Below are 26,551 nucleotides of genomic sequence, written 5' to 3'. Positions count from 1 at the left end.
ACGCAATTTACAGGCTCATAGAATTGTAGAGTTGGAAGGGAACCCCTCCCCCCCCCCAGTCATCTGGTCCAACCTTCTGCAATGCAGGAATCTCAACAGAAGGTCAGGTATGGTTTGAAGTTGGATAGGGGACTGTAGGTTGAGCTTCCTGCTTTGCAGGGGGTTGAACCAGGTGATCATCAAGGTCCCTTCCAACTCTATGATTCTATAGCATCCTGCAGAGTTAAGAGTTGTGGTTCGAGGACCTGACCCCCGCAATGTGAAATGAATACGCAAGGACACGTGATATAATGTTAATGGGCAAGGAAAGGCCACAACTTTATTGATTACAGCAGTGAAAAGGTATTGGCTTAGGCATTGGATCTCTAAAACAAGTGGGTTTATTCACCAGTAGGTGGAGCCTGTTGATGCTAATCCAACTGTAGGCTCTCCCCTGATGTCACCGAGGGTCGTGCCATGGCCTCCCGCCAAGCAGGCATCGGACAGAATACACAACCGCCAGATTCCTTTAACGGAATACCCAAAAATTGAAGGCATAGGCGATGGCCACACCTAGCCCTTCGACACACCACAACACATTATTCCAATGCCTAACCTACCCACCAATACCACAAAAGTTGTGACGATTGCTACGAGGTAGGCGAAAAAACCAAAAGGCCTAATGCCAAATGGAAAAACTCCTACCAGGCCCCCTGGACAACCAGGGCGACCAAACTAAGGTCCATAGCAAGGTCAATGACCTAAGCCCTAACTCAAAGGGAGTGGAGGGTGGGTGACTCGCGACGAGACGACGGCGAAGAATGAGGCCGGGGAGAGGCTGGCGCTGCAGCAAAAGGCTGCTGAGCACGCCCCCTCGGAGGCACCTGGTTGGGTGCCTGCCGAGGGGCGTGGGCGCCAGCCAGGAGAGGTGGAGGCAGGGGGCTAACGCCCCCTGCTAGGGGCGGTGCTCGGGCTCCCGCCCACAACCACTCCCCTCTCTTCCAGGGAGGAGAGTCTTTCCCTACTCCCAAGGAGATACAATTTAAAACAGGCAGCAGCAGAAACAACAAAATTGGCATGGGCCACTTGGTTTTTGCCTACCTCTTAGCAATCGTCACAACTTTGTAAGGTTTGGTGGTTGGGAATTGGCTTATTGTGAATGGGGGAGGGGAGGTCGACCATCGCCTGCCCCTCCAGTTTCAAGGGTATTCTGTTAAAGGAAGGCGGGGCCTGGTTCCTGTCCAAAGTCCCCTAGAAAGTGAGGGCCATGCCAGGCCTCTGGGAACACCAGGGGAGATGCAGGCAGGTTCCCCCGAAGCAATTTCCCTTTGGGTGGTTTACCCTTACAGACTTCCTGCAAAGGGGACAGGAGTCAGATATAGTCTTGCCAACTCCTAAGCCAGTACAGTGGTACCTCGGGATACAGACGCTTCAGGTTACAGACACTTCAGGTTACAGGCTCCGCTAACCCAGAAATAGTACCTTGGGTTAAGAACTTTGCTTCAGGATGAGAACAGTAATTGGGCAGCGGCAGCGCAGCGGCAGTGGGAGGCCCCATTAGCTAAAGTGGTGCTTCAGGTTAAGAACAGTTTCAGGTTAAGAACGGACCTCCAGAACAAATTAAGTTCTTAACCCGAGGTACCATTCCTGTAATCTCATAAAATTCTCATTCCTGTAATCTCATAAAGCTCTCATTCCTGTAATCAATAAAGTTGTGGCCAAATTTTTGCCCAAAAACCTTAAACAAAATATTCATGTCCGTATAAATTTATTTATCCTAATGGGGGGTCGGCTTGAGGGTCTTGCCACACAAATCCCGTTACACATAATGCCCACCTGTTCCTGGTTAACTGTTTTTATAAAGAGCGGCACATTAATTTTATGTTCGAAGAGCTCAACACAGTTTTGATAACTGCTGAATGCAGGCAAAATCCAGTCAACAGGTAGACGCTTAAGTTCCACTGATTTCAACACCACATGCTTAACTCTCCACTCCCACTGTAATCAATGTGTATTAAAACTAAGTGCTGAACTTTGGCAGTATTGTGCTTGATTATTATTAAGTTTGTATGCTGAATGGAGCTGGCAATAGCCAAGAACATGCAATCCATTTCTGGCACTTGTTATTTTCCTAGAACTCCCTGGCCGCAATCCAACAATTGAGTTTGGCACACCTAAGCTCATTGATTCCACAGGGTTCAAGTGCCCTTAAGTCGGCCTCAGCATAGAAATCTTCCAATTAAACTTAGTTCAGCCCATCAACCTCCCCCCCTTTTTTCTGCTACTTCCTGTACAAAAAGCAAGGGAAGGGAGAAAGAGGAAGGAGGAGGAACAGTTGGCATAATGCACATCGTCTATTGTGAGGGGAATTGTTCTGTCTGCCAAGCTCAACTTGCAGAAGAATTGCCACACCCAGCACTGAATTTCTTCCTTACATTTCAACTTCAACTACTGCTTTCAGCTCTTCACAAGCTCCATTCCCTTCAAGATAGGGCTGTTTCCCCACATTCCAAGGTGATACTTATGCAGGAAACAGGTGCCGGCCATCCGTGTAATAGTTTTTCTTATTTATTTTAAATCCCACGGCTCAACAGCGCCCTTGCGGGAAATAAAGAAAACCCAGAGAACAGTCAAATAAGGTTCCTTTCCCATCGCTGTTTCAACAATTCCACTTTCCATGCGGAGCTAGACACCAAGGCCTATTACAAAATGCCAGTTGTATTTACACTTTGTCTTGTAAAGTGGTGCCTTGGTTCTCAAACTTAATCTGTTCCGGAAGTCTGTTCCAAAACCAAAGCGTTCCAAAACCAAGGTGCGCTTTCCCATAGAAAATAATGCAAAACGAATTAATCCATTCCAGACTTTTAAAAACAACCGCTAACACAACAATTTAACATGAATTTTACTATCTAACGAGACTATTGATCCATAAAATGAAAGTAATAACCAATGTGATGTACTATAAAATAAATAAGACATTACTGTAGATGATAAAAATTAAAATTAATTTTTTTTCTTACCTGCATTGATGATAGTCATTGTTTGGATGGGGGGCTTTTATCCATTTCCGCAGTCACACAATCAATCAATCAATCAATCAATCAGTAGCTGAACTGGGTTCCACACAGTCACAAAAACAAATTAAACTCAAAAACGAAAATGAAAATAAATAGCAAAAACAAAAGCGCCAAACTTAATCCATTCCGGAAGTCCATTTGACTTCTGAAATGTTCAAAAACCAAGGCGCAGCTTCTGTTTGGTGCAGGTGCCCTGGAAACAACAGCCAACAGCTGCATCGAATGTTCAGCTTCCGAAAAATGTTCAAAAAAAGGAACACTTATTCCGGGTTTTCAGAGTTTGAGAACCAAGGTACCACTGTATATGGTCTTTGCTCTCCATGCACTGAAAGGAAAGCATGGTTTTTAGTTCATTCTAAAAACCAACAGCTGTCAGAGGGCGAAGTGGGGATGCACACTGTTGCCACTGGAATCGCAAGCTCCTCTCAGGATCCAGCCAAGATCGAGAGAATCTTGATGGGACGTTTGCATTCAATCGAAAGGGAACTCCATGCCCCTCTACCATGTGTGGTGCTCATGAATCCAAACCAGTGACAAGAACAACCTTCTACTCTGTGCAGATGTTTGCTTGTTCATTTCTTTGTTTGTTCACCAGCTTTTGCTTTTGCGGAGGCCAATCATATATCAGGTATCCAAGTCTTTGATCCTGGCCTCTCTTCTTTAACAATGCCAAGCATCATCTACCTTCCACAAGGATCATAAAGCCAAGCTCTCATCCTCTCGCTTCCATTTGGCGAAAGCTCAAGGAGGTTTCTCCCCCTCACACACCGGCAAGTGATCAATGCTTCTTTTGAAATAAAAAGCGAAAGCCCTTGGCCTCACTCCGCTATAAATGTCACTTTCCACACTCTCAGCAGATCCTCTCTCTCTCTTAGTTACTCACTCCCCTTTAGAAAATGCTAAGGAACTTATTGGACCAAAGTGCACACAACCAAATAACTGCTACTGATTGAGTCCTCCCACTCATTGGCAAGGGCGGAGGCAGAAAATTTTGTCCCAGATTATCCATTTTCTACAGAAATCCACTTTTCTAGATTAGACATGCCAACAAAATTCTCCCCGTGGATTAACATATTTCCAACGCAGGGGGTGCTGTGGGTTAAACCACAGAGCCTAGGACTTGCCAATCAGAAGGTCGGCGGTTCAAATCCCCGCGACGGTGTGAGCTCCCATTGCTCGGTCCCTGCTCCTGTCAACCTAGCAGTTCGAAAGCATGTCCAAGTGCAAGTAGATAAATAGGTACCACTCCGGCGGGAAGGTAAACGGCGTTTCCGTGCACTGCTCTGCTTCGCCAGAAGCGGCTCAGTCATGCTGGCCATGTGATGCAGAAGCTGTACGCCGGCTCCCTCGGCCAATAAAGCGAGATGAGTGCCGCAACCCCAGAGTCGGCCACGACTGGACCTAATGGTCAGGGGGTCCCTTTACCTTTTAACTCCCCTCCCAGCGTCGATCTAGCCCTCTCATGTCTGCGTGTTCCAGAAGGCAGAGTTAAGGGATTCTTGCTTGACTTTACGGAGCTGTGCTATGGGATTCCAACGGGGTCCATCTTATATTAAGCAGTTGGGTGAGGGCATCCAGGTATAAGGAACAAGGGGTCAGGGGTATGGCACCTCAGGTTTGGGGACTGAATGCATCACTCCAGACCTCTCTTCCATACTTTGGGACTCTCCCCAATCGACATCCCCTCCACAGACCACAACATCTTCCCCCTTATTCACTAACCCTGCTCCAAACCCTTCTTGAGTGCTTCTGCCTCTTGCTTGCTTGCCTGGATGGAGGTTTGAAAGCCAACATGGTGAAGTGGTCAGAGTGTCAAGCTAGGAGCTGAGAGACCAGGGTTCAAATCCCCACTTGGTCATGAAGCTCACTGGGTGACCTTTGGCCAGTCACTGCCTCTCAGCCTCTCAGGGTTGTTGCTGTTGGAACTAAATGAGAAGAGGGGTAAATTATGTCTGTCACCCTGAGTTGCTCAAAGAAAAAGGTGGGATATAAATACAATAAATAATTGTTGTTGTTGTTTAGTTGTTTAGTCGTGTCCGACTCTTCATGACCCCACGGACCAGAGCACGCCAGGCACTCCCGTCTTCCACTGCCTCCCGCAGTTTGGTCAAACTCATGCTGGTAGCTTCGAGAACACTGTCCAACCATCTCGTCCTCTCTCGTCCCCTTCTCCTTGTGCCCTCCATCTTTCCCAACATCAGGGTCTTTTCCAGGTAGTCTTCTCTTCTCATGAGGTGGCCAAAGTATTGGAGACTCAGCTTCAGGATCTGTCCTTCCAGTGAGCAGTCAGGGCTGATTTCCTTCAGAATGGATAGGTTTGATCTTCTTGCAGTCCAGGGGACTCTCAAGAGTCTCCATATATAATATACATAATATAAATAATGGGGAACATCAAAACCCCTGGTGTTTGCATGACTGGAATGCAAACTACTGAACAAAGGCAAAGAGTCAAATCTGTTGCCCATGGGAGAAAGCAGCTGTTGGGCTGAAAAGATGTTCGAAGAATCACAGAATTGAAGGAGATCACATGGGTCCTTTAGCTCAACCCACTTGCAATGCAGGAATATTTTGCCCAACGTGGGGCTTGAACCCATGAACTTGAGATTCAGAGTCTCAGGCTTTACTGACAGAACTGTGCACACTCCCTGCCTCTTGCTGCATTGGGATCAGCCCAAAATGTCACAAAGGTGTGGCAAGCTTTCATGTTCTCCAGAACTCTTCCTCAGGCAGGTGGGGGAACCAGGAAAATGTGGGTGGAAACAAGTACAGAAATTAGTCTGGTGTTTAGAGCCTCGTTTCCAAGGAAGGTGAATCAATCTCCCACAGATGAAATAGATAGCAGGCTACACACCCAGGTTTCCACAGAACATTAGGCCTCAATTATTTGAGGACTGTATGATCAAGGAATTTCAGAAGTTTTGTACTGGACTATTGTGAAGCTTTACATGTGGGATTGCCCAATATAACTTGTTTCAGAAAACCCAATATACAGCTGTTAAGTGTAGGCAAGTGTTATGATTGCATAACGCTGGTGCTTCAGTTTTGGATCTCAATACAGTGGTACCTCAGGTTACATACGCTTCAGGTTACATACGCTTCAGATTACAGACTCCGCTAACCCAAAAATAGTGTTTCAGGTTAAGAACTTTGCTTCAGCATGAGAACAGAAATTGTGCTCCAGTGACGCGGCGGCAGTGGGAGGCCCCATTAGCTAAAGTGGTGCTTCAGGTTAAGAACAGTTTCAGGTTAAGTACGGACGTCCGGAACAAATTAAGTATTTAACCTGAGGTACCATTGTATACATATTGCCCCGTGACACGGGTGCATACGTCTTTTTTCATCGTAACACATTATTATCCATTATCTGAGAAATAAAAATCAATAGTAAACAGAGAGCTAGGTAGAGTTACAAGCTTCCAAGCATAACTCAGGTAATGAACTAGTCTCTGTAATCACTAGAGCTAGAGACTCAATCAGCAGGTATAATAAAAGCTGAATTGGGGGTCCCTGAATGTGCTGAAAATCTGGAGATCTTAAGTATTAGCTCAATGGCTTGGCAGGCTACCATTCATTGAGACTTTTTGTTCTAGTTCCCTCTCTGCTAAAATAATGTCTTAATTATGAACGCTTCTTAGGTTTGACTTCCAGCCACTGGTTCCTGTTATGTTTACATCTCTTAAAAGCCACTGGAAAGTTCAACAATTGCCAGTTGGGATTTGCCATAAGTAACAGTTTATGTAGCATGATCAGATAACTTCATTGTTGTTTTTTTGCTTGGTTTTGTTTCCACCCCCCAACCCCCACCCTGGCTGATGAGATGAATACCCTAATTCTATGCATTTCCCGGTTTTGTTTCTGAGCAGTGTCGTGCAAGGCACAACACAATCCAGTCTCATGTGGGCCAGCAGCAGTCTGAACAGAGCAATTTTGGTCCTGCTCACTGACTCTTGAACAGCACAGGAAGGACGTGTCACATCACATTAGATTGCTGGTCCATCTCAACCTCCTTTCCAGTTGGAAACAAAGTGACTGATGATATAGTCCGGAACAATTAAAAAGAAGAGGCCAACATCTCATTTATGAAGGAAGGACTGCAATTATATGCACAACAAATGGCTTGGAAACTAAGGGAAAACCCATTTTTTACTATTGAGAACATTAAGTGGTACCTCGGGTTACATAGGCTTCAGGTTACATACGCTTCAGGTTACAGACTCCGCTAACCCAGAAATAGTACCTCGGGTTAAGAACTTTGCTTCAGGATGAGAACAGAAATTGTGCTCCGGCGACGCGGCAGCAGCGGGAGGCCCCATTAGCTAAAGTGGTGCTTCAGGTTAAGAACAGTTTCAGGTTAAGAACGGACCTCCGGAACGAATTAAGTGTTGGAATCTGCGTTCGACTGAGCTGATAAAGCTCATCTTCCTCTGGAATCGTCCCCAACATGATTGACGACCTGAGCCTCTGATAAGGCTCCAGGCACATCCCATTCCGCAGAGAATCGAAAACAGCATGCGGAAGTGATGAGATTTATGGCTACATGCTATGCTTTATTTCTAAGCTACGCAGGCAGCAAAGAAAAATGCATCCTCTCCCTGTGAAAGGCAGAGTGCAACTGAACAAAGAAAGGAACAGGAAAACCAGTATCGTCACATCCGTCTCCCATCTTCCATGAGACTTCCAACAGCCTGGAAGGTCTCTGGAATGTAAACAGAGTCTTGTGACTCCAAAGCACTGCACAGTGGCAAACAGAAACTAACATTAAGTACTTAACCCGAGGTACCACTGTACATTTGTTTCTCTTACTGCAGTGAGCGTTACACTGTGCAGGCAGCAAACTCCAGTTCCTGATCTGGTACGCAAGACATGGAAAGCCAAACTACGGTTTGCCAAGACAATATGGATGCGCAGGTATGGAGAGAGCCAAGGTTTAGTTTAGTGAGTTATCTGAAACAAACCCTGTGGTTAAGCCCTCTTCTCATTAACCACAAGCCAATGTTTGCTCTTTGCTACAAGTCATGGTTAGTGAGGAGAGAGCTTAACAACAGGCTCTGTTTTCGATGATACTGCTCAGCACAGTAACAATGAGGAGGAGCAAAGCGGCGGCAAGCTCCTCTCCAGGAGGGTGTAGTTTTGGCAAGCCATTGTTTACTGTGCCGTGCAAACCAGATCACTGTCAGACACCACTGACACTGGTAAGTTCCTTTGATGCAGAGGGTTACCTCATCAAGCCATATCCTATGAGGATCCCATCCTCCATCAAGTCTGCTGTCTGGAGAAAGAACTTCGTGGAGGAACCTGCCCATTGCTCCTGGCCTTGCCAGTGACACCAGCTGTCTTCCTGGATCTGACCTGGGGAAGGTCAAGACAGCCAGACTACCCACCAGCTTCAGCAAGGAGGTGTTTGTTAGCATTTCATTCTCTTACCACAGGATCATGTGATCCTCTGTTTACATTCCATAACACTGTAAGTGTGGGAACGGAACTCAGACTAGAGAACTTCCATTCTGTGTGCTTTTGTTTTCTACTCTTTGTTCTCTGCTCTCAGACAGAGAAGACTCAGGTGTGAGACGCTGTTCACACTAGCCATGTTTTGTTGTTTTGATTTGCTGTAAATAAAGAAAATTGGTGACGCCACATACCTACACAGCCTTGCTTCTTGCGGAACTCTGCTAAGCGTGCATACAGCTCCATTGGATGTATGCCACAGGTCTTCTCCGTACAGAGGATGTACAGAAAGTTCTGCCCTTCTAGGAAGCCAGAAGCTACACAGGCAGAACTAGTCAACTGTGCTTAAAAAAAAAAAGCTACAACTTAAAGTATTAGCACCCGAGCTTACTTTTCTCTCCTTTTCCCACTTCTTTTTTCCTTGTGTGTCATTTATTTATTTATTTATTTATTTATTTATTGTGAACCTTAGGGCAGGGGCTGTACTGATTTTTGTAAGCTGCTCCAAAAGCCTTTTTTAGCTAAATTGTAGGGCATAAATGTTTTAAATCGATAAAATAAATCAGTAAGTGTTACAGAACCACGTAGGCTGCATTTTTCCTCCCCGCAAACGTTCCCATGAAACTTGACCACGGCTGCAGCAAAATTATCCAAGGTTTCGCTTGCAGTGAGATCTGATGGTCTAATTAGGTCAACCAAGCGCCCTTCACAGGTAACGTCGCGCTGACACTGCACCAGATTCACGCGTGAACCCAGCAGCACAGCAGCCAACAATGGAAAATGGCCGCTGTGCACTGGGGAGAACCGCGGTTTACTCAGCATCCTAAACTCAGTTCCCCTCTCCACAGTATGACCCGTCCCAAACTGAAATTGAACTGCGCAAGAAGGTGCAGAGAACCACATCCAAACTCAATTGCTTTCCTAGCAATACTTGGCTTTACGGGCTGCATTATATGGATAGCTCTGCCTGTGCAGACATTGGACACACATTCAATAGACCCTCCCTGGTACAACAGGAAAATATTTTAAACCAGATACCCCTTTAATATTATATCAGTAAACTCAGTAAAACCCCACCTTTCCAGAAAGGGCGTAGGAAAAACTGCCTTGACACAGTGAATACCAATAACTTCAGTTTTTCAAACTTCCTTGTATGGGTTCACATTCTTTTACCATGGGCTAGTATTATACCAGAAAGAAGTACTCAAAATCACGCCGCTCTATAATTTTAAAGGTGGATTACAGGAGCATGGCTGGTTATCGGTTTGAAATGCACTCAACAGGAGGCCTACTGCATGTTCCAAAAGGCAAGAAATCATATTTTTAATATAAAAAGCTTTTGGATGTACTGTGCTTTGTGCTCTCAGAACTTTTGAACCCGAGAATTCTTCTGCTTAAAAATGTTAGGAATACATATGCACTTGGATGGTGAACTATGTGCTTGTTCAGCGGCAATGTGGGTTGTTGTGTGAATAGTAGGGGAAGGCCACAGAGAGATACTCAAGAGCCTACCTACTTTGCAAGGTTATTATGAGAATAAAAATAAGGGACGACACCCTATACAACACCCTAAGCTCACTGGAAGAAGGCAGAGGTAAAAAAAGAATGAATTCACTTCCAGCAAGCACAGCAGAGTTACTGACCCTTCAGAGGTGGAACACCCACAAGAATAAACCTTACAGCAGACATCTCTGAAGGCAGGCTTTTCTTGTTCGTACAAGAAAGTGGCGCAAGTCCCAAGACAGATGGATGCCAACACAACAACATTCTCTTTTCGGGTGCCAGTAAGACTAAATTGTGTCTCCAATTTTCATTTGGAAAAGAATTGCCCTGCAAAGCTATGCTCTTATATAGAAGAGACCATGGTCCCCAAATATTTAAAACAAAAAACAACAACAACACTCCAATTCTTTTGCCTGTCTGTTATTGTTGGAGTTGGAAGACAGCCCTTCTCCAGAGTGCCAAGAGCAAACTCCATCTTCTCAAATGTCCTTTTGGAATGATTCGCTACTGTCAGGAAACTACCATCAGCTCAGGGGCGAGAGGGGAAAAGCCGGATGGATTACATAGAGCTGCCAAAGATTGTGGGAAGCAGCATCTCCTCAGTGGAGGAGAGTAACCATGCCTCCAGTGGAGAGGAGATGCAGGGCTCGGAGGAGGTGAGGCGGCGCCTGGACACCTTGCCTGAGCAAAGCGGGGAGGAGAGAGGTCCCCCGTTACCCACGCCTTCCTTGTGCAGTAGGCTTCTGCACCAAGAGGGGAAGCACAGACTGGGCGTCAAGAAACTACTTTGCTGGGGAAGGTTTAAGGACCGTCCACTCTCAGATTCTGCCAGTGAATGAGCCAGCCACGGAATAGTGGCGCTCTGCCTGATTGCTCTCAAGTAACCCCCTGATATCCTTACAGCTACCATAAAAGGAATTTGCAGGTGGCATTTCTGACTGTAACATGGGAAACAAACGCTCAGCTGCCTTGCACCGAGCCAGACTACTGTCCATCTAGCTCAGCACTGCCTACTCTGACTGGCAGAGTCTCTCCCAGAAGGGTTTCAGGCAGGGCTCTCTCCCAGCCCTAGATAGAGATGCTGGGAAACAAACCTGCGACCTCCTGCATACAAGGCAAACGCTCCACCACTGAAGTATGACCCTTTCCCTTAATGCTGCCATTTTTTTTTTTTTGTAAGAGTTGCAGACTTGAGACTAGTGTTTGTACATTTTGTTTAATGCTGCCTGTTACACTTCAATGAGATTTGCTGTTTTAACTAATGCAATAGCTTTCACACCAGAATGAAGAAACTGTGTCCTACTATGACAGTCTATCCATTTTGTCCAATATTGTCTACTCCAACTGGCAGCAGCAGTCCAGGGACTCAGGTAGGTTCTGCTATCTGATCCTTTAAGCTGGAGAGACCAGGGACTGGACCTGAAACCTTCTGCGCATAAATAGCCTGCTCTTCCACTCACCTAGGTAAAGGTAAAGGGACCCCTGACCATTAGGTCCAGTCGTGGCCGACTCTGGGGTTGCAGCGCTCATCTCGCTTTATTGGCCGAGGGAGCCGGCGTACAGCTTCCAGGTCATGTGGTCAGCATGACTAAGCCGCTTCTGGCGAACCAGAGCAGTGCACGGAAACACTGTTTATCTTCCCGCCAGAGTGGTACCTACTTATCTACTTGCACTTTGATGTGCTTTCAAACTGCTAGGTTGACAGGAGCAGGGACCGAGCAATGGGAGCTCACCCCGTCACGGGGATTTGAACTGCCGACCTTCTGATCTCTCAAATTTTCTAAAGGTATGGCCCAGTCTCCTTCCGGGAACTGAACCCAGGACCCCTCACATCAAATTAAGAATCATGTCTTAGACAATAACTCCCACCATTTCTTGAGGCTGATGGGAGTTGGACTCCAACAACATCTGAAGGATCCCAGATTCAATCCCCAGCATCTCCAGGTAGGGCTGGTAAAGACCCCCACCTGAAACCCCCGACTGCTGCTGCCAGTCAGTGTAGACAATACTGAGTTAGAAGGACCAATGGTCTGGCTCAAGAAGAGGCAGCTTCCTATGAAAGGAGGTGCAGAGAAATCAACACACTTTCTCAAATGCCGCCCAGAGAAATTAAGAAAGCCACATGGAGGCAAAGTCTTCTTCTTTGGCGATCACTCATAGCCGAGTAAGATCGTTTTCCATAAACACGGTTTTAACAATGAGTCCAATTCTGGATCCACACATCCTTCCACAGTGGGGACATTGGTTCCCGGGCGGGAGTTGATCACGGTGTGGATTTTCCAAGCGTGTCTTCCTCTTAGCATGTTTCTCCCTTGCGTTCTGCGTTTGAGTGTCTTCAAAGTCCACGACACCTTTGGTGAAGGCTATTCTCCAACTGGAGTGCTCGCAGGCCAGTGTTTCCAAGTTGTCGGTGTTTATACAGTGGTACCTCGGGTTACATACGCTTCAGGTTACAGACTCCGCTAACCCAGAAATAGTACCTCGGGTTAAGAACTTTGCTTCAGGATGAGAACAGAAATCGTGCTCCGGCGGCACGGTGACCGCAGGAGGCCCCATTAGCTAAAGGGGTGCTTCAGGTTAAGAACAGTTTCAGGTTAAGAATGGACCTCCAGAACAAATTAAGTACTTAATCCAAGGTACCACTGTACTACATTTTTAAAGATTTGCCTTGAGACAGTCTTTAAACCTCTTTTGTTGACCACCAGCATTACGCTTTCCATTTTTAAGTTCGGAATAGAGTAGTTGCTTTGGAAGACAATAATCAGGCATCCACACAACATGACCAGTCCAACGAAGTTGATGTTGAAGAATCATTGCTTGGATGCAAAGTATGGTAGCTTCAGTACTATCTGAGAAATTCTACTGGCTCCCTATAAATTAATCAGCTTTGTATTATTAAACCTGGGCATGGCTCTTGCATCTGTCTCCCCTCCTCATGCTCTTTTCCATTTATTTATTTCCAGACAGACTGAGACTGTTGATGGCTCTCTGCTAAAGGAAGTTGGAGGCAAGTAAGGAGCACCGCCAGGAAATTAGCTCCAACACTGCAGGGCGAGATGGCAAACAAAGCTCAACACTGCGGTCCATAGCAACACCTGACAGCTTCAGAATACACCTCAGGGGTAAACAACACTTGATTAGCATGTAAAGTGAACCCCTTGCCAGTTTTCGTTTTTAAAAGTACAGTGGTACTTCAGGTTAAGTACTTAATTCGTTCCGGAGGTCCGTACTTAACCTGAAACTGTTCTTAACCTGAAGCACCACTTTAGCTAATGGGGCCTCCTGCTGCTGCCGCGCCACTGGAGCACGATTTCTGTTCTCATCCTGAAGCAAAGTTCTTAACCTGAAGCACTATTTCTGCGTTAGCGGAGTCTGTAACCTGAAGAGTATGTAACCTGAGGTACCACTGTAAAAGCATCTGCGGAGAGGGCAACTGGAAGTAAAGAAGTAGAGGTGGTGAGTTGTGTGTGCTTAACCCTTTCCCAACATGCAGTTTCTATATTCATTCTCCTCCTGCGAGCAGCTTTATGTCCACCGCAGGGATCAAAATGTGTGTTAGTTAGGATCAACTTGTGTTTTAAATCACAAACAGGGGTGGGAACCAACACCACGTGTTCCAGGTTCAGGAGTGGAGTCTAGGAACAACCTGGTGCTGGACCAACTCCCATCAACCCTAAGCACTGGCCATGTTGACTAGGGCTGATGGGAGTTGGAGTCCGACAATATCAAGAGGGCCCCAGGTTGAGCAAGGCTCCCAGTACATTTCCGAGCACAATTCTAAGTGTTGGTGCTGACCTTTAAAGCCCTAAATGGACTTGGCCCAGTATACCTGAAGGAGCGTCTCCACCCCTATTGTTCTGCCCGGACACTGAGGTCCAGCGCTGAGGGCCTTCTGGCGGTTCCCTTGCTGCAAGAAGCCAAGTTACAGGGAACCAGGCAGAGGGCCTTCTCGGTAGTGGCACCCACCCTGTGGAACGCCCTCCCACCAGAAGTCAAAGAGAACAACAACTACCAGACTTTTAGAAGACATCTGAAGGCAGCCCTGTTTAGGGAAGCTTTTAATGTTTAATAGACTATTGTATTTTAATATTCTGTTGGAAGCCGCCCAGAGTGGCTGGGGAAACCCAGCCAGATGGGCGGGGTAAATTTTTTAAAAAAATATTATTGTTATTATTATTATTATTAGTCCAAGGAGGAAGACAGAGCAACCACTTCAGGACACATAAGTGGGGAAACACAGTGTTGGCTCCTCTTACAGAAGTCTCTGGCACAGCAACATCTCCTGAGGTGTATTCTGGGGATGATTCCCACACTCAGGACTTCTCCCTTCCAAGGTGAACTCAGACAGTCTGGTATGAGGGCCATGTTGATACTGAGGGGTACGTCTGTGTGTGTCCATTTTGGAATCAAGAAATTGCAAGCCACAAATTGTTGTAATGCACAGTTATTGGCTCACACTTGCATGCATGAAAGGGTTAACCTGAGCCCTGAATTCAAATTACCATGGATGGGACTCAGCAAGCCTTTGCTTCCTCCTTCCCTCCTTCCCTCCCTCCCTCTCTCTCTGACCTGCTTCCCAGAAGAAGCTGGGCGGCAACACAGCTCAAAGCTCAAGAGGAAAAACCTACAAGTGAGTGAATCTCTCTAAAAGGATATTTTTAACTGCCTGCATCTTTGCTAACACAAAGTCTCATGATTCTTTTTAAGGAAACCAGGTTTTCTTTTTAATTTGTCTGGAACCCTTTTTCTTCTTTATTTTTACCGCCAACGGATGGATACTTGTTTGATGTAACTTCTGAAAATCTGAGAGTAAAATCTTCACTTTTGCAAAGTTAAGTATCTGTGATTTGTTCTAGCCTAAGTATTTTTGTGAGGAACATTCGTCTAAAGGTGGATGAGGCTTGAATTTTAATGTGCAATTGCCATTGTGCTAACTCCACTATAAGAGAGTAAGAATCTCTCTTCCAAACCTCTCTCCCCAACATGAAAGGGCCAAACACCTCACTGTTCTTCTGCTTCAAATTCCACCCTCCCAATGCTACTTTCCTTTTTAAAAAAATACAATTATGACAGAGATTTCATGTGCGCATTCACACATAATGTGTTTGAGCAACACTCCTCTCAGGATGAACACAGACAATCATTTCAGCACTGAAACTTGAGAGAGGAACTACGTCCAGCACTATAAACAGAAACCTTCCTTTCACCCCTCTGCCACCTTGGGTCAAACAGGACCTGCAGGTTTTTGAACAATCCACAGATCTACAACTCTTATATAGCAGGGGCAAAACTAGGATGAGGACACATGTCTCAAATGGCAGTCAAACTTGCAAACAGCCTTAAAAAATATTATATAGCACAACAGACGGAAAAGCAGTTCAGCACTTTGCTAAAGGCAGCCCGGCACTTTTGCACCCTTCTCATTTTTGCGCATTGAGGTCAAACATAAAAGATACCATGCTTATTTTGCATTAACAGCCCCGCCAGGGAGCTCAAAGGAGTATAACTGCGCAGTCTTGCTCTTAAAACTTGCTTGAAAGACAAAACTGCTATGGAGACTCTCATCTCGGGGGTCTCTGCCAACGCCAACTCATCAGCAACTTCCGACTGCAGCCCGGGCCAATTTCAGTACAGGAGTGGGTGGATTAAACCCCAATTAAGCCCAGAGAGCTTCCCTTGCTCACAGCAGTCTCAAACTTGGCTGAAACACTGTTGTCAGGATGATTAAGTTGCACTGCAAGCTAACAGCAGTAAAAAGCAATAAGATCAATAAGGGAGGCACAGTAAATGAAACTTTTGCTTCCAGAAAAGCACCTTTTTAAGGTCTCCGGTGAAAGTTTTGGGAATTTGCTGATGCACCATCATCTGTCGCTAACCAAGGATGCTGAAAAGGTGAGGGGAGCTTCTCTGAAGACTGAAGGTAAGCAAAAGTTCAGATGCAGCCACAGGCTCTGGAATTCTGCACTAAAAGGTCCAACATCTCAAAACCACAAATCTTAGGACAAACAAGCCTGAATTCTACAACTGGAGCTGAGACACAGAAACATCAAACTCAGGGGAAGTCTGCTCATGGTTTTGAAGAGGATGTTGTTGTTGTTTTTTGAAGGGCAACAAAAATATTGCATGCAGGGTGGTTGGAAGGATATGGACAGAAACCAACCCAAATCTAGACCTGGAGAGCGTGGAGATGTTAGAAGAAGAGGGAACGAACAGACAAGGAACAAACTGGAAGTATTTATACCAAACGCAGCCAGGTAGGCAAATGTCAATTGCCCTTGGACAAATGCTTGCAAGCAGCTTCCAGGTCTCCTTCTTCCCCAAGGCTCCAAGAGGGCTTATCTTGCGACAGAAAAGAGGCAGCTTTGTGCACTCCTGGTTGTTCCCAGTAAGCATTCTCTCTCTCTCTCTCTCTCTCTCTCTCTCTCACACACACACACACACACACACACACACACACACACACTGCAGACTGAACAGGGACTAAACATCCAAGCCACCTCAGTGGGAAAATGGTGCTCTGCATTCCAATTCTCAATGTGGACAAAGGCCTTCAAAGGAGACTTCTCCATAGTACGAATCACACTCTGTCAGGGACTAGGAGAGCCCAAAAGCTTCTGCTGCTGCCCTCCTTCTGACCCAGGAGGGGAAGAGGAAGAGGAAGGCAGTGTCAGCACCAGAATCCCCTTTGCAAGCATGTAACCAGAGGCTTCACCTTGCCTGACCATCAAAGGAGTCCGTGTTTATCTGTCTACTTATATAATTTATACTCTGCTTTTCTACATGAACTCAAAGCAACTGTGCAATGCCACACATTTCCATTTCCTTTAGCACTTGGCAGGCTTCTTTTTCAGTGCCAGATAAGTCAACAAAGCTAGTTTCCAGTCCAGGAGGTTCCAAAGATAAGCCCTAACTGCGACCGTGTGAATGTTATCTGTAAGTGAGATGGAAGGGCTTGTCAGGGCCAGTGCTACTACCATTGTTGGCCTGGCCCTGGGGTTTGGTTTGAAGCATCAGCATTCATCCAAAGGGAAGGGGAGAAGGGTAAAAGAGAGAACTAGAAGCCACGAAGCATGAACAGGCAATGAGAAGCAAACCCTCCTCAAACCACTAGCTTCTCTACCAGGCTATCATCATTACTAGTCTTCATGAATAAGCAGAACTGATAGCAGGAATTAGTGCACCATGGCAAATGCACGCTCAATTCCCCCCCTGCAACGAAACAACGTGGACTAGGAAACTGCTCAAAAAGAAAGGAAGGAAGAAATTAAGTCGAAAACCTTGGTATTCGGCAGAAGCTGCTGGGTTCAGCATTCAGTAGCAAACATTTTACTCCATGACACCACGCCAATTGTGAGGATTTTCAGAGCCTGTCTGCCAACCAAATTTGAGTGCTTTCTTACATGAAAATGGGATAGTTTTGGTTTTAGTGCACAAGTCTGTCTGCAGATGGGGTGAGCAATTATTCCACTAACCTGGCCATTTGTTTATATGCTTCTTCTGCAACTGCAAATATATGAGGATCCATGTCCCCCATGTTTTGGCCGCTGTATGCATAGATGACATCTTGTCCGTAGATTGGCAACTGTTCGTAGGGATTGATGGCAACAAGCACAATACCTTGAAAACATGCAAGCATGCAAACAGTTAGAAGCCAAAGAAGCAAAATTTTAAATACATTCTAAAATAAGAACTACCAATCAACTTTGAATCACTTTTCTGCTACACAAATGATGGTGATGATGATGGTGCTGTTCCAGCCTAGCTGTGTTTTGTGGACCATGGTTTCTGCGACGTTAACATATGAGAGTGCTGGAGGTGAAATAGTTAAACAGGTTACCCAATCAGAACCCAGGGGGTGGAGTCAGAGGGACTATAAAACCAGCTCTGGGAGGGGCAAAGGGAGAGTTTGTTGGGAGTTGGGTGGTTGGTTGAAGTGGGAGTGAATTGGGATAGAGTCTGTGGGTAGGTTGAGTTAGTGTAGTGAAATAAGCTGAGTCGGGAACAGTTAGGTGCTAGGAAGACAAGTAAATATCTGAGATGTGGTTTAGTGAGTGAGAGCAGGTAGTTATAGGTCTGGATAGGCAACCCATGATTGTAATTGACAGATACCGTTTATGAAACCACACGCTTGTTAAACTGCAATAAATAAACAGAAGTTTATGTTCCAATTTAACCCTGACTGGACTCAGTAGGTCCTGGGTGGCAGCAGCAAGAAATAAAGTGGTGGCACAGGGATCAATAGATGGTGAAATGTCCGGGGACCCTGTGTGATTGCCGCAGTTTCTTACTCTAGGGCCACCATATAGGAATATATTTGAAAGGCTTCCACATTTCAAGTCACCTGCTACCACTTTGCCCTCTGCAACCATAATGCAGCAAAGCTACAACTGTACATGAGAGAGAAAGGTGCACTAAGCCACAAGTTCTTTAGCACAGCCATTTGCACTGCTGAAGAGGCAAGCAGATTTTCAGTAAAGTACAAATGCAAGTGGGTTGCCTCTTCAGCATGTAGAGGACTTGCTTTTTTAAAGGCAGCACTCTTCTTCTTTAGCATTCTCCTCTATTATTTTCAGGATGGTTTCAGGAGCACAGCTGTCCCATACCATTATTTAATAAACACAATCAATCAATCAATCAATCAATCAATCAATGCTGAAATCTAAAGGTATCAGCGTTTTTCTCAGGGCAGGACAAAACAAGAAATGGCTTTTTCCTAGAACAAACAGTTCTCTGTGCTGCAGGGTTTAAAAAGAAACTGGAGCACTTATTATACCACAGCTTTTGACTTTAGAAAAAGCCCTCAAGGTGACTTACAAAAGAAAATCCTGTAAAGAACATAAAAAAAGTACAGGGCAGGATTCGGAGATACTTCTTTGATGTGTGGAGAGAGCTTATATCCTGCCAAGAGAGATGTACATTTCCTGCTCATCTGTCTGCCTCATCATGTATGCGAGTTTTCGTTTCTATAGTTCTGTTATGAGAGATGCTTTCAGCCCTTTAACGCTGTATTGTCTGTCTCTAAAAAAAAGGTCATGTTTGAAGTAGTTTTTGCTGATTCATGAATGGACAGACATGTCTATCCTTTTGAAAACAAACAGAAAATCTCTTGTGCAGCAATAAACTAAGCTATCTGCTTTAAAACCTAGTACAGACTTACCGTATTTTTCGCTTTGTAAGACGCACCTGACCATAAGACTCCCCTAGTTTTCAGAGGGTGAATGCAAGGGAAAAAATATTCTTAAAAGGGAGTGCTGAGCAGAGCCTGTATACATCCCAGGCTCTGCTCAACGCTCCCTTTCACGAGCCGCGTGGAGTGTGTGTGTGTGGCTCTGGGGGGCTTTTCCCTGAGGAAAAAATATTCTTTAAAGGGAGCGCTGAGTAGAGCCTCCCGCCTGCATTTGCTCCATAAGACGCACACACATTTCCCCTTACTTTTTAGGAGGGGGAAAGTGCGTCTTATGGAGCAAAAAATACGGTAGTTATCTGGAAGCTTCCAGATGTTTTGGACGACAATTTCTCACAGTTCCAGCCAGCATGGGCAATGGCCAGAGAAGATAGAGGTGGTCTCAAGGAGCAAGACATATTGATCCGGAATTAATAATTGCTGTGTTACTCTGGGCTACTTGTCTTTTATGGTTTGTTTGTTTTTTTTAAAAAAAAACAATAGGGTGGTGACAGTCACAATGATCTCTTCTCATGTCTCACACCCCTGCCACCTCCTTCCACCCCCCAAAAAAAAAATATTGAAAGAAATGGCACATTGCAACACTCACCACAGTAGGTGTAGATGTGGTTTGATTCCAAGAATCGGACTTTTAAGTTGTGCAAGACCGCAGGTTCGTGGAGGTAACTTAAAGCTGTCAGGTCGTTTTCTCCAACCAAAATATCTGGATTTCGCAAGAAAGGAAACTTGTTGGCTTTAGCATCAATAGGATATTCCAGAAGCTGAAATAGGAAAGAAAGAAAAATGCTGTTGTCATTGTCCTTTCATTTCTATAGCACATTATAATTAAAAGAAAAAATCTCAAAGCAGTTTACAACAAGTTAAAAGACCAAATAAAACAACAGTGGATAAAATAAATTCAAGCTTCAAGGAAAATAATTTCAAATCCTTCTCTATGTGGGATTCTGCTCTCCCCATATTTATTTACCTACTTAATTTATATAGCTGCCCCATAGCAGAAGGACTCTAGGAAGCCAGTGTGGTACAGTGGTTATAGTGTCAGACTAGGACCAGGGAGATCAGGATTCAAATCCCCCCTCAGCCATGAAGCTTACTGTGTGGCCTTGGTTCTCAAACGCCTTAGTTCTCAAACGCTTTGGTTCTCAAACTCTGAAGACCCGGAAATAAATGTTCCGGTTTTCAAATGGTTTTTGGAAGCCAAACGTCCGATGCAGTTGTCGGCTATTGTTTCCGGGGCACCTGCACCAATCAGAAGCTGCACCTTGGTTTTCAAACATTTCAGAAGTCAAAAGGACTTCTGGAATGGATTAAGTTTGGCGATTTTGTTTTAGCTATTTATTTTTTGTTTTTGAGGCTTTTTTGGTTAATTTGTTTTTGTTTCTGTGCGGAACCCAGTTCAGCTATTGATTGATTGATTGTGTGACTGCGGAAATGGAGAAAAGCCCCCCATCCAAACAATGACTATCATCAGTGCAGGAAGAAAAACAAACAAATTTTAATTTTTATCATCTACAGTACTGTCTTATTTATTTTATAGTACAGTACATTGATGATTGCTTTCATTTTATGGATCAATAGTCTCGTTAGATAGTAAAATTCATGTTAAATTGCTGTTTTAGGGGTTATTTTTAAAAGTCTGGAACGGTTTAATTCGTTTTGCATTACTTTCTATGGGAAAGTGTGCCTTGGTTTTGGAACGCTTTGGTTTTGGAACAGACTTCCGGAACAGATTAAGTTTGAGAACAAGGTACCACTGTAAAGAAGCTTTAGAAAGGTAGAGCGGCCAGTCACCACCCCGGCATGCAGAGATCTCCGCATAGTCGCAATTGAACCTGTGAGTCACAAAATGTAAGCCTTCCCCTGTTACAGGTATACTGCGTCTGGATTTGGAGGCTTCATCAACTTGTGTCAGAAAACTCGACAGCAACATGGGAAGGGAAGGGTAATAAGCTTTAGTGATGTCCCTGCCTGCCCTCTGCTATGTGTGGCTAAGCCCTCTGTGCCTGAACCAGAACAGCTTCTTGGATGAAGTGAGCATCCTGGGAGTTCCCTTCCTGCTCTCGATTTGACAAGAGGCCTCCATTTTTCCTTTCTGCCGGAGGAACTTAACCGTCAAAGCTTTCAGGGGACTCGTGCAAAATTAATCTAGAGCATAAAGCAGATATTGAATGTGATATGAGACGCCCCGGTTTAAATAAAGATGCCGCCTCATTTCTCTTGCCCCCCACCTCTCTCAAAAGTAAAAAGGAAATAGCACCCTGGGGGAGGTGACAAAGGTGTTTACAGATAAAAGGAGGAAATATCATGCTGCTTTAGTCTAATTTGGAAGCATGGCTGTTCGGCTGAGACAGAGCCAAAAACTCTTTACCATATGGCCACCCATATGTTGGAAATGACACAACGGCATGACTCATAAAATCTCTTCTGAGAGTTTGCTTTGCATATTTTTTAAAAAGGCTTCCCCTATTCCTTAGCTTAGGGGAAGGAGGGAGGAGAGAGGGTTAGGTAAGGCAGATGAGATGTGAAGTTTTATCAAGATATAACCAAAGAACAGTTCTTTGCGTATGTAAAAATGCAAATAAAAGCTATTAACCATAACAACAGCAAAACAATAGCTTCAACGCGGAAAAGTCTCAGTCACCCATCTGCAAAATATCTAAATCTTTCTTGTGAAGAATGAGGACTGATTTTTCTCCCCTTTTTTACCCAGCATTACTAATAAAAGGGGCTGGCAAGAACATCAGCACAGTAAATGCAACATATATGAATCTCAACATAATTAGGAGGCTCACCTCCCCCTCCATTTTCATGCTCATATAATTAATTAATTAATTAATTAATTAATTAATTAATTTTGGATGCTGCCCTATACCTGCAGAGTTCACAACACAAAATTACCACCCCACTTCCATTTTTAGAGTAATCCATAGTTCGGGCATTACATTTGCGCCACCAACTGCTGTTGTTTAGCTGTAAAGCAACACTCAGCAAACCCGTGACAAATGGCAGAACGCAGAGTTTGGTGCTATCTGTGCCTCGCATTAACACTGGAAGATACATGGCGCTACGTGCAGGCTGGTCCCGGCTTGCGAATTGGCATCTTGTTAGCAGAAACGTGAGCACCCTACGCCTTCATGTAGCAAGACAGCAAGCCACCAAGACAGATGACAATTCCAGAAGAGGAGTTAAATTGCAAAGCCCCATCGTGGAAGAAAGACGCATCAGTTCTGACAGCACGAAGCAGAAGATGAATGCAACTATTCAAAACTTTTTTTAAAAAAAGCAATGATGTTATATAACACAGAGAGGCAATGTTCAGATATGCTTACAAGCAGTGGAGGGGCAGAAGAAATTTATTGCAACGTTCTACCTTGTCCTGTAAACCACTGTCTAATACAGGGGTGGGATAGCTCAATAGGTAGAGCACGAGACTCTTAATCCCAGGGTCATGGGTTCAAGCCCCACATTGGGGAAAAGGTTCCTGCATTGCAGGGGGTTGGACTAGATGAACCCCGTGTTCAGAAATGGGCTCCCTGTCCCTACCCATAATATTTAAATGGGTCTCCTGGCTTTTCTAAATAATAATTTTGATCCTCAAAATCTTAATGGCCTTGCAGTGTACAATCTCAAAAGGATATATCCAAATTTCACTTGCTGCAAGCATGGGCTTATTCCATAAGTAATTTGGCAACAGCTGTTCACCACAATTCATTAGGTCGAGTTGGAACATAAATAATAATTTGACAGCATTGTCACATCACTCGTTTACCCTTAATCTCACATTTCCTGTTTTGAATTTTGCCTCTAGCATCTCTGCATAGTGCCTCTGTTCTGTTGCCCAAGTCCAAAAAGTCCAGGGAGACCTGTGGGGTGGGGTGGGGGTTCCTCTGGTCCCTTTCCTAATTTCTTTGGCTTCCGTTTAAAAGCAAAAGAAACTCTTCAGCCCTTTACTCATGGATATAAAAGCATGCAGGCAACATTCCACAAAATTGCCCATTAAGGTAACAAAACCTGGAAGCTGCCTTTCAATATCTTGGCCCATCAGTGCAAAGGCACTGGGTTAAAAGACAAGAAGCAAGTTCTCGGTTTTGTTTTTAAGAAAGCTAACTATATTTGAATGCATATCTTACAATCATCAATCTCATTTGCAGGGTTTGCACGGATAGTAAGCTATAGTTAATGTGTTACCATGAACTTGTCAGTCTTCCCCACTTTGCTCCTCTCTGCTTGAGCTGGACAAAAACAAACCATACTCCCTTGTCTTACTCTTACATCCAAACCAGGAGCTGTGGTTTGTTTTGTTCCCTAAAAGCTATGATCTATTGCAAAGGTTTGCTCTTGGCTCACCGGCCATAGTTTCTTTGAGCAAATCAAGCCACAGCCCAGATCACAAGCCAGGGATTGTGATCTGCAACCAAACAGCCAAGAATTAGGAGTGCTCACAGTAAACTATTAAATATGGTTTACTTTGATGTCTAAACTGGACGATGGTGATCCCCCCCCCCCCAGTTTCCATCATCAAAGAAGGTCCAACAACATTTGAAGTCCTTGTGGCTAAAGTGAAAAGGACTTCTGCTGCTGAAATTCAGCTAATTCAACAGTTTCAAATAAAACCGTTTCAGATTACAAACTCTGCAACCGCGAAGAAATAATTAATACAGGCAAAAGCTTAACAAGGCCAGTTTGCAATCAGAATCTTTGAAGGCCAACAGAAATTAAAAGGATGCTAAACACAAGCAGATACATCAACTTCCCCTCTTTTATTTAATTTTTGTATTATAATTTTTAAAAAAATATATTGACAAATCCAGAAATTAATGGTGCGAGCATCCATATTAGCTCTGCTTTGTCTGCATTCAGAACAGCAGCGGCCGTGCCGTCTTCTCCCACTCAGCCAAATCCACATTTGAAAGGAAGAGCCTTTGGGAATTGCAGTAGTCGCAAACCCAGCATCACTCCCCTGCCATGAATGCTCGAGGCTGAAGCAAGCCAGCCACAAGGGACGCAATTAGCACCACCTGAGGTTTACCCAGCAGGTCCTGAGCAGAAGCATCTACCCAGCTTGTTTTAGCAAAGATCACAAGTTTATTTGCCAGAGCCCGCACCAAAGTCTCTTTGATCGTCTGGGACTGTTGGGTGCGATTTTTCGAAAAGCAACACAGTACCCAAAGTCATTACTTGCAGAGAGTTCTTTCCTGCTATGCCTGGTGCTGGTGAACAGCAAAACGGCAGGCAGCTTGGGCGACAAGGTTGCAAGAAGCGCTTGTGTGATCAGATAACGCAGCCCAACACCCTCTCTCCAACAACTGATAGCAAGGGCATGATGGATGGCCAGCCGCCTCCTGAACTGGATTCAGGATCTGAGAAGCCTCAGCAAGCCCAACCTGCCCCTTTTGAACCCTGAAAAGCAGCTCTCAAAAAGCATGGGGTGGGAAATTTAATGTTTTTGTGGTGGAGCCACAAGTGGGCAGGGTCAGAACCAAAAGCAGTTTACTGTGGGCCCCTTAAGCTTCGCAGCTCAGGCAGGGCTGAAAACTAGCTTTGTACAGGCTTTCTGAAGCTAGAATTTAAGCTCCTAAACCAGGCATAGGCAAACTCAGCCCTCCAGATGTTTTGGGACTACAACTCCCATCTTCCCTAGCTAACAGGACAGGGATGGTGGGAATTGTAGTCGCAAAACATCTGGAGGGCTGGGTTTGCCTATGCCTGTCCTAAGCTATTAGTTATCGCAGGTTTTTGGCCCCTATCAAATAGTGCCTTTACTGTGTCCGTATCAGTCTGAGCTGTTTCTTTAATTGCATAAGAGCGTTAGTTATTCTTGAGGGTGTATGGAGTGTTAGGGGAAAGGTAGTATCTCAGATAAGGGGCATGTTGTTCTCCTTCTGGGGTAGTTTGTCTACCTTAGGTCCTCACTCAGCTCTCACCGGTGACTCCATGTCAGAATGTGACAGTGGCCAAACCATGGGAAACTGCTTCAGTTGGCCAGTTAAACCAGGTGAGGGTAGCTGATGGATCTCAAATCCTCAGTGAGTTAGGGACTTCCTCTGCATGTGAAGACAGGCTCTGGTGCATTGAGCGGATGAGATTAATAGTGTGCCCAGTGGTCAAGAAGGCAGTTTCTGTGTGTGCTGTAGAGGGAAGTGATGGGGTTCATCAACAAGGGAAGGTAGCCAATGTAGGAGAAGGAAAACTCTGATCCTAAACTGTCAGGGAACTGCCATCGGAGCCAGAGGGAGAGGGAGGGCTCCAGAGGGGTTCAGGAGAGCGTCCCGGGAGGGAGAGAAGCAGCCCATCTTCTGGGGAAGGAATTCAGCGTAGCACCAGTGGAGAAGGGGGGCAGATGGGGGAATCGGCGAGGTGGCTCCATGACTCATTGCCAGAGACCAGCGGGGAGAGCACGGGTCTTCCGCTGCCCACACCCTCCCTGCGCAGAAGGCTTCCGCGCAGGGAGAGTAGGCAGCGACTGGGCGTCAAAGAGCTTATTTGCTGGAAGAAGTTCAAGAAACGCCCACTGACGGATTCTGCCAGCGATTGAGACAGCCACAGGTGAGTGACTGTCCGGACAGAAAGGGTTCACCCAGGTAACCTAGCCAGGTGTGGCGCCGATTTACGCACGAGCAACCCCTAGAACCATTACATAAACCTAGGGAGTAAACCCTGCACAAATCCAGAATGGGGTACGCACCACAACCTATTTGACTGGTGACAATAAAATGCTTCTTCCAATCCTGATTTCAGAGGGTGGAGGGAACCCTGTGGTTGCCATGGAAGGCCTATGTGAGAACATGTGCACGCCCTAGGCACTATGTTGGTAACGCAAGTTCTAACGGGCTCTGTGCAAACAGCTGTGCCACTTCATTTCCTGCCATGGAGAACCCGAGGAGGTGGCTAAAATCTTAGAAACCTACTGTTAGTTTCTGTTTGCCACTGTGCAGTGCTTTGGAATCACAAGACTCAGTTTACATTCCAGAGACATTCCAGGCTGTTGGAAGTCTCACGGGAGACGGATGTGACGTACTGGTTTTCTTGTTCCTTTGTTGTTCAGTTGCTCTCTGCTCTCACAGAGAGAGGATGATTTCTTTTCTGTCTGCGTAGCTTAGAAAATAAAGCATAACGATGTAGCCATAAATCTTATCACTTCCGTGTGCTGCTTTGATTCTCTGCTGAATGGGAATGAGCCTGAACCTCATCAAAGGCTCAGGTGGTTAATCATGTCGGAGGGCGATTCCGGAAGATGAGCTTTCTCAGCTCGGTCGAACGCAGATTCCAACACTTACTACCTTAATATGAGATTCTGGGGCCCACCTCTTGAACCATGAGATGCAACAAAGCATCTCAAGTTGACCCTTTTCAGAATCCATGC

At 45.2% G+C, this 26,551-nt stretch overlaps 1 protein-coding gene across 7 annotated transcripts in view; it reads right to left on the bottom strand.

Moving 5' to 3' along the window:
* MYO5B (myosin VB) overlaps positions 1 to 26,551 on the bottom strand; it is a 303,840-nt gene that overhangs the window by 188,662 nt on the left and 88,627 nt on the right. For all 7 annotated transcript variants that reach the window (XM_083702547.1, XM_083702549.1, XM_083702552.1 and 4 more), the window contains exons 3-4: positions 19,778 to 19,949; positions 17,477 to 17,621 (exon numbers count right to left, since the gene is read on the bottom strand). In XM_083702547.1, the coding sequence (XP_083558673.1) occupies positions 17,477 to 17,621; positions 19,778 to 19,949 (317 nt within the window). The remainder of the gene's footprint in view (positions 1 to 17,476; positions 17,622 to 19,777; positions 19,950 to 26,551) is intronic.

Source organism: Podarcis gaigeae (assembly GCF_964106915.1).
Source record: "Podarcis gaigeae genome assembly, chromosome: 11".
NCBI classification, from domain to species: domain Eukaryota; kingdom Metazoa; phylum Chordata; class Lepidosauria; order Squamata; family Lacertidae; genus Podarcis; species Podarcis gaigeae.
Note: the sequence above shows the minus strand (reverse complement) of the source record. Positions and strands in the feature narration are given on the sequence as shown.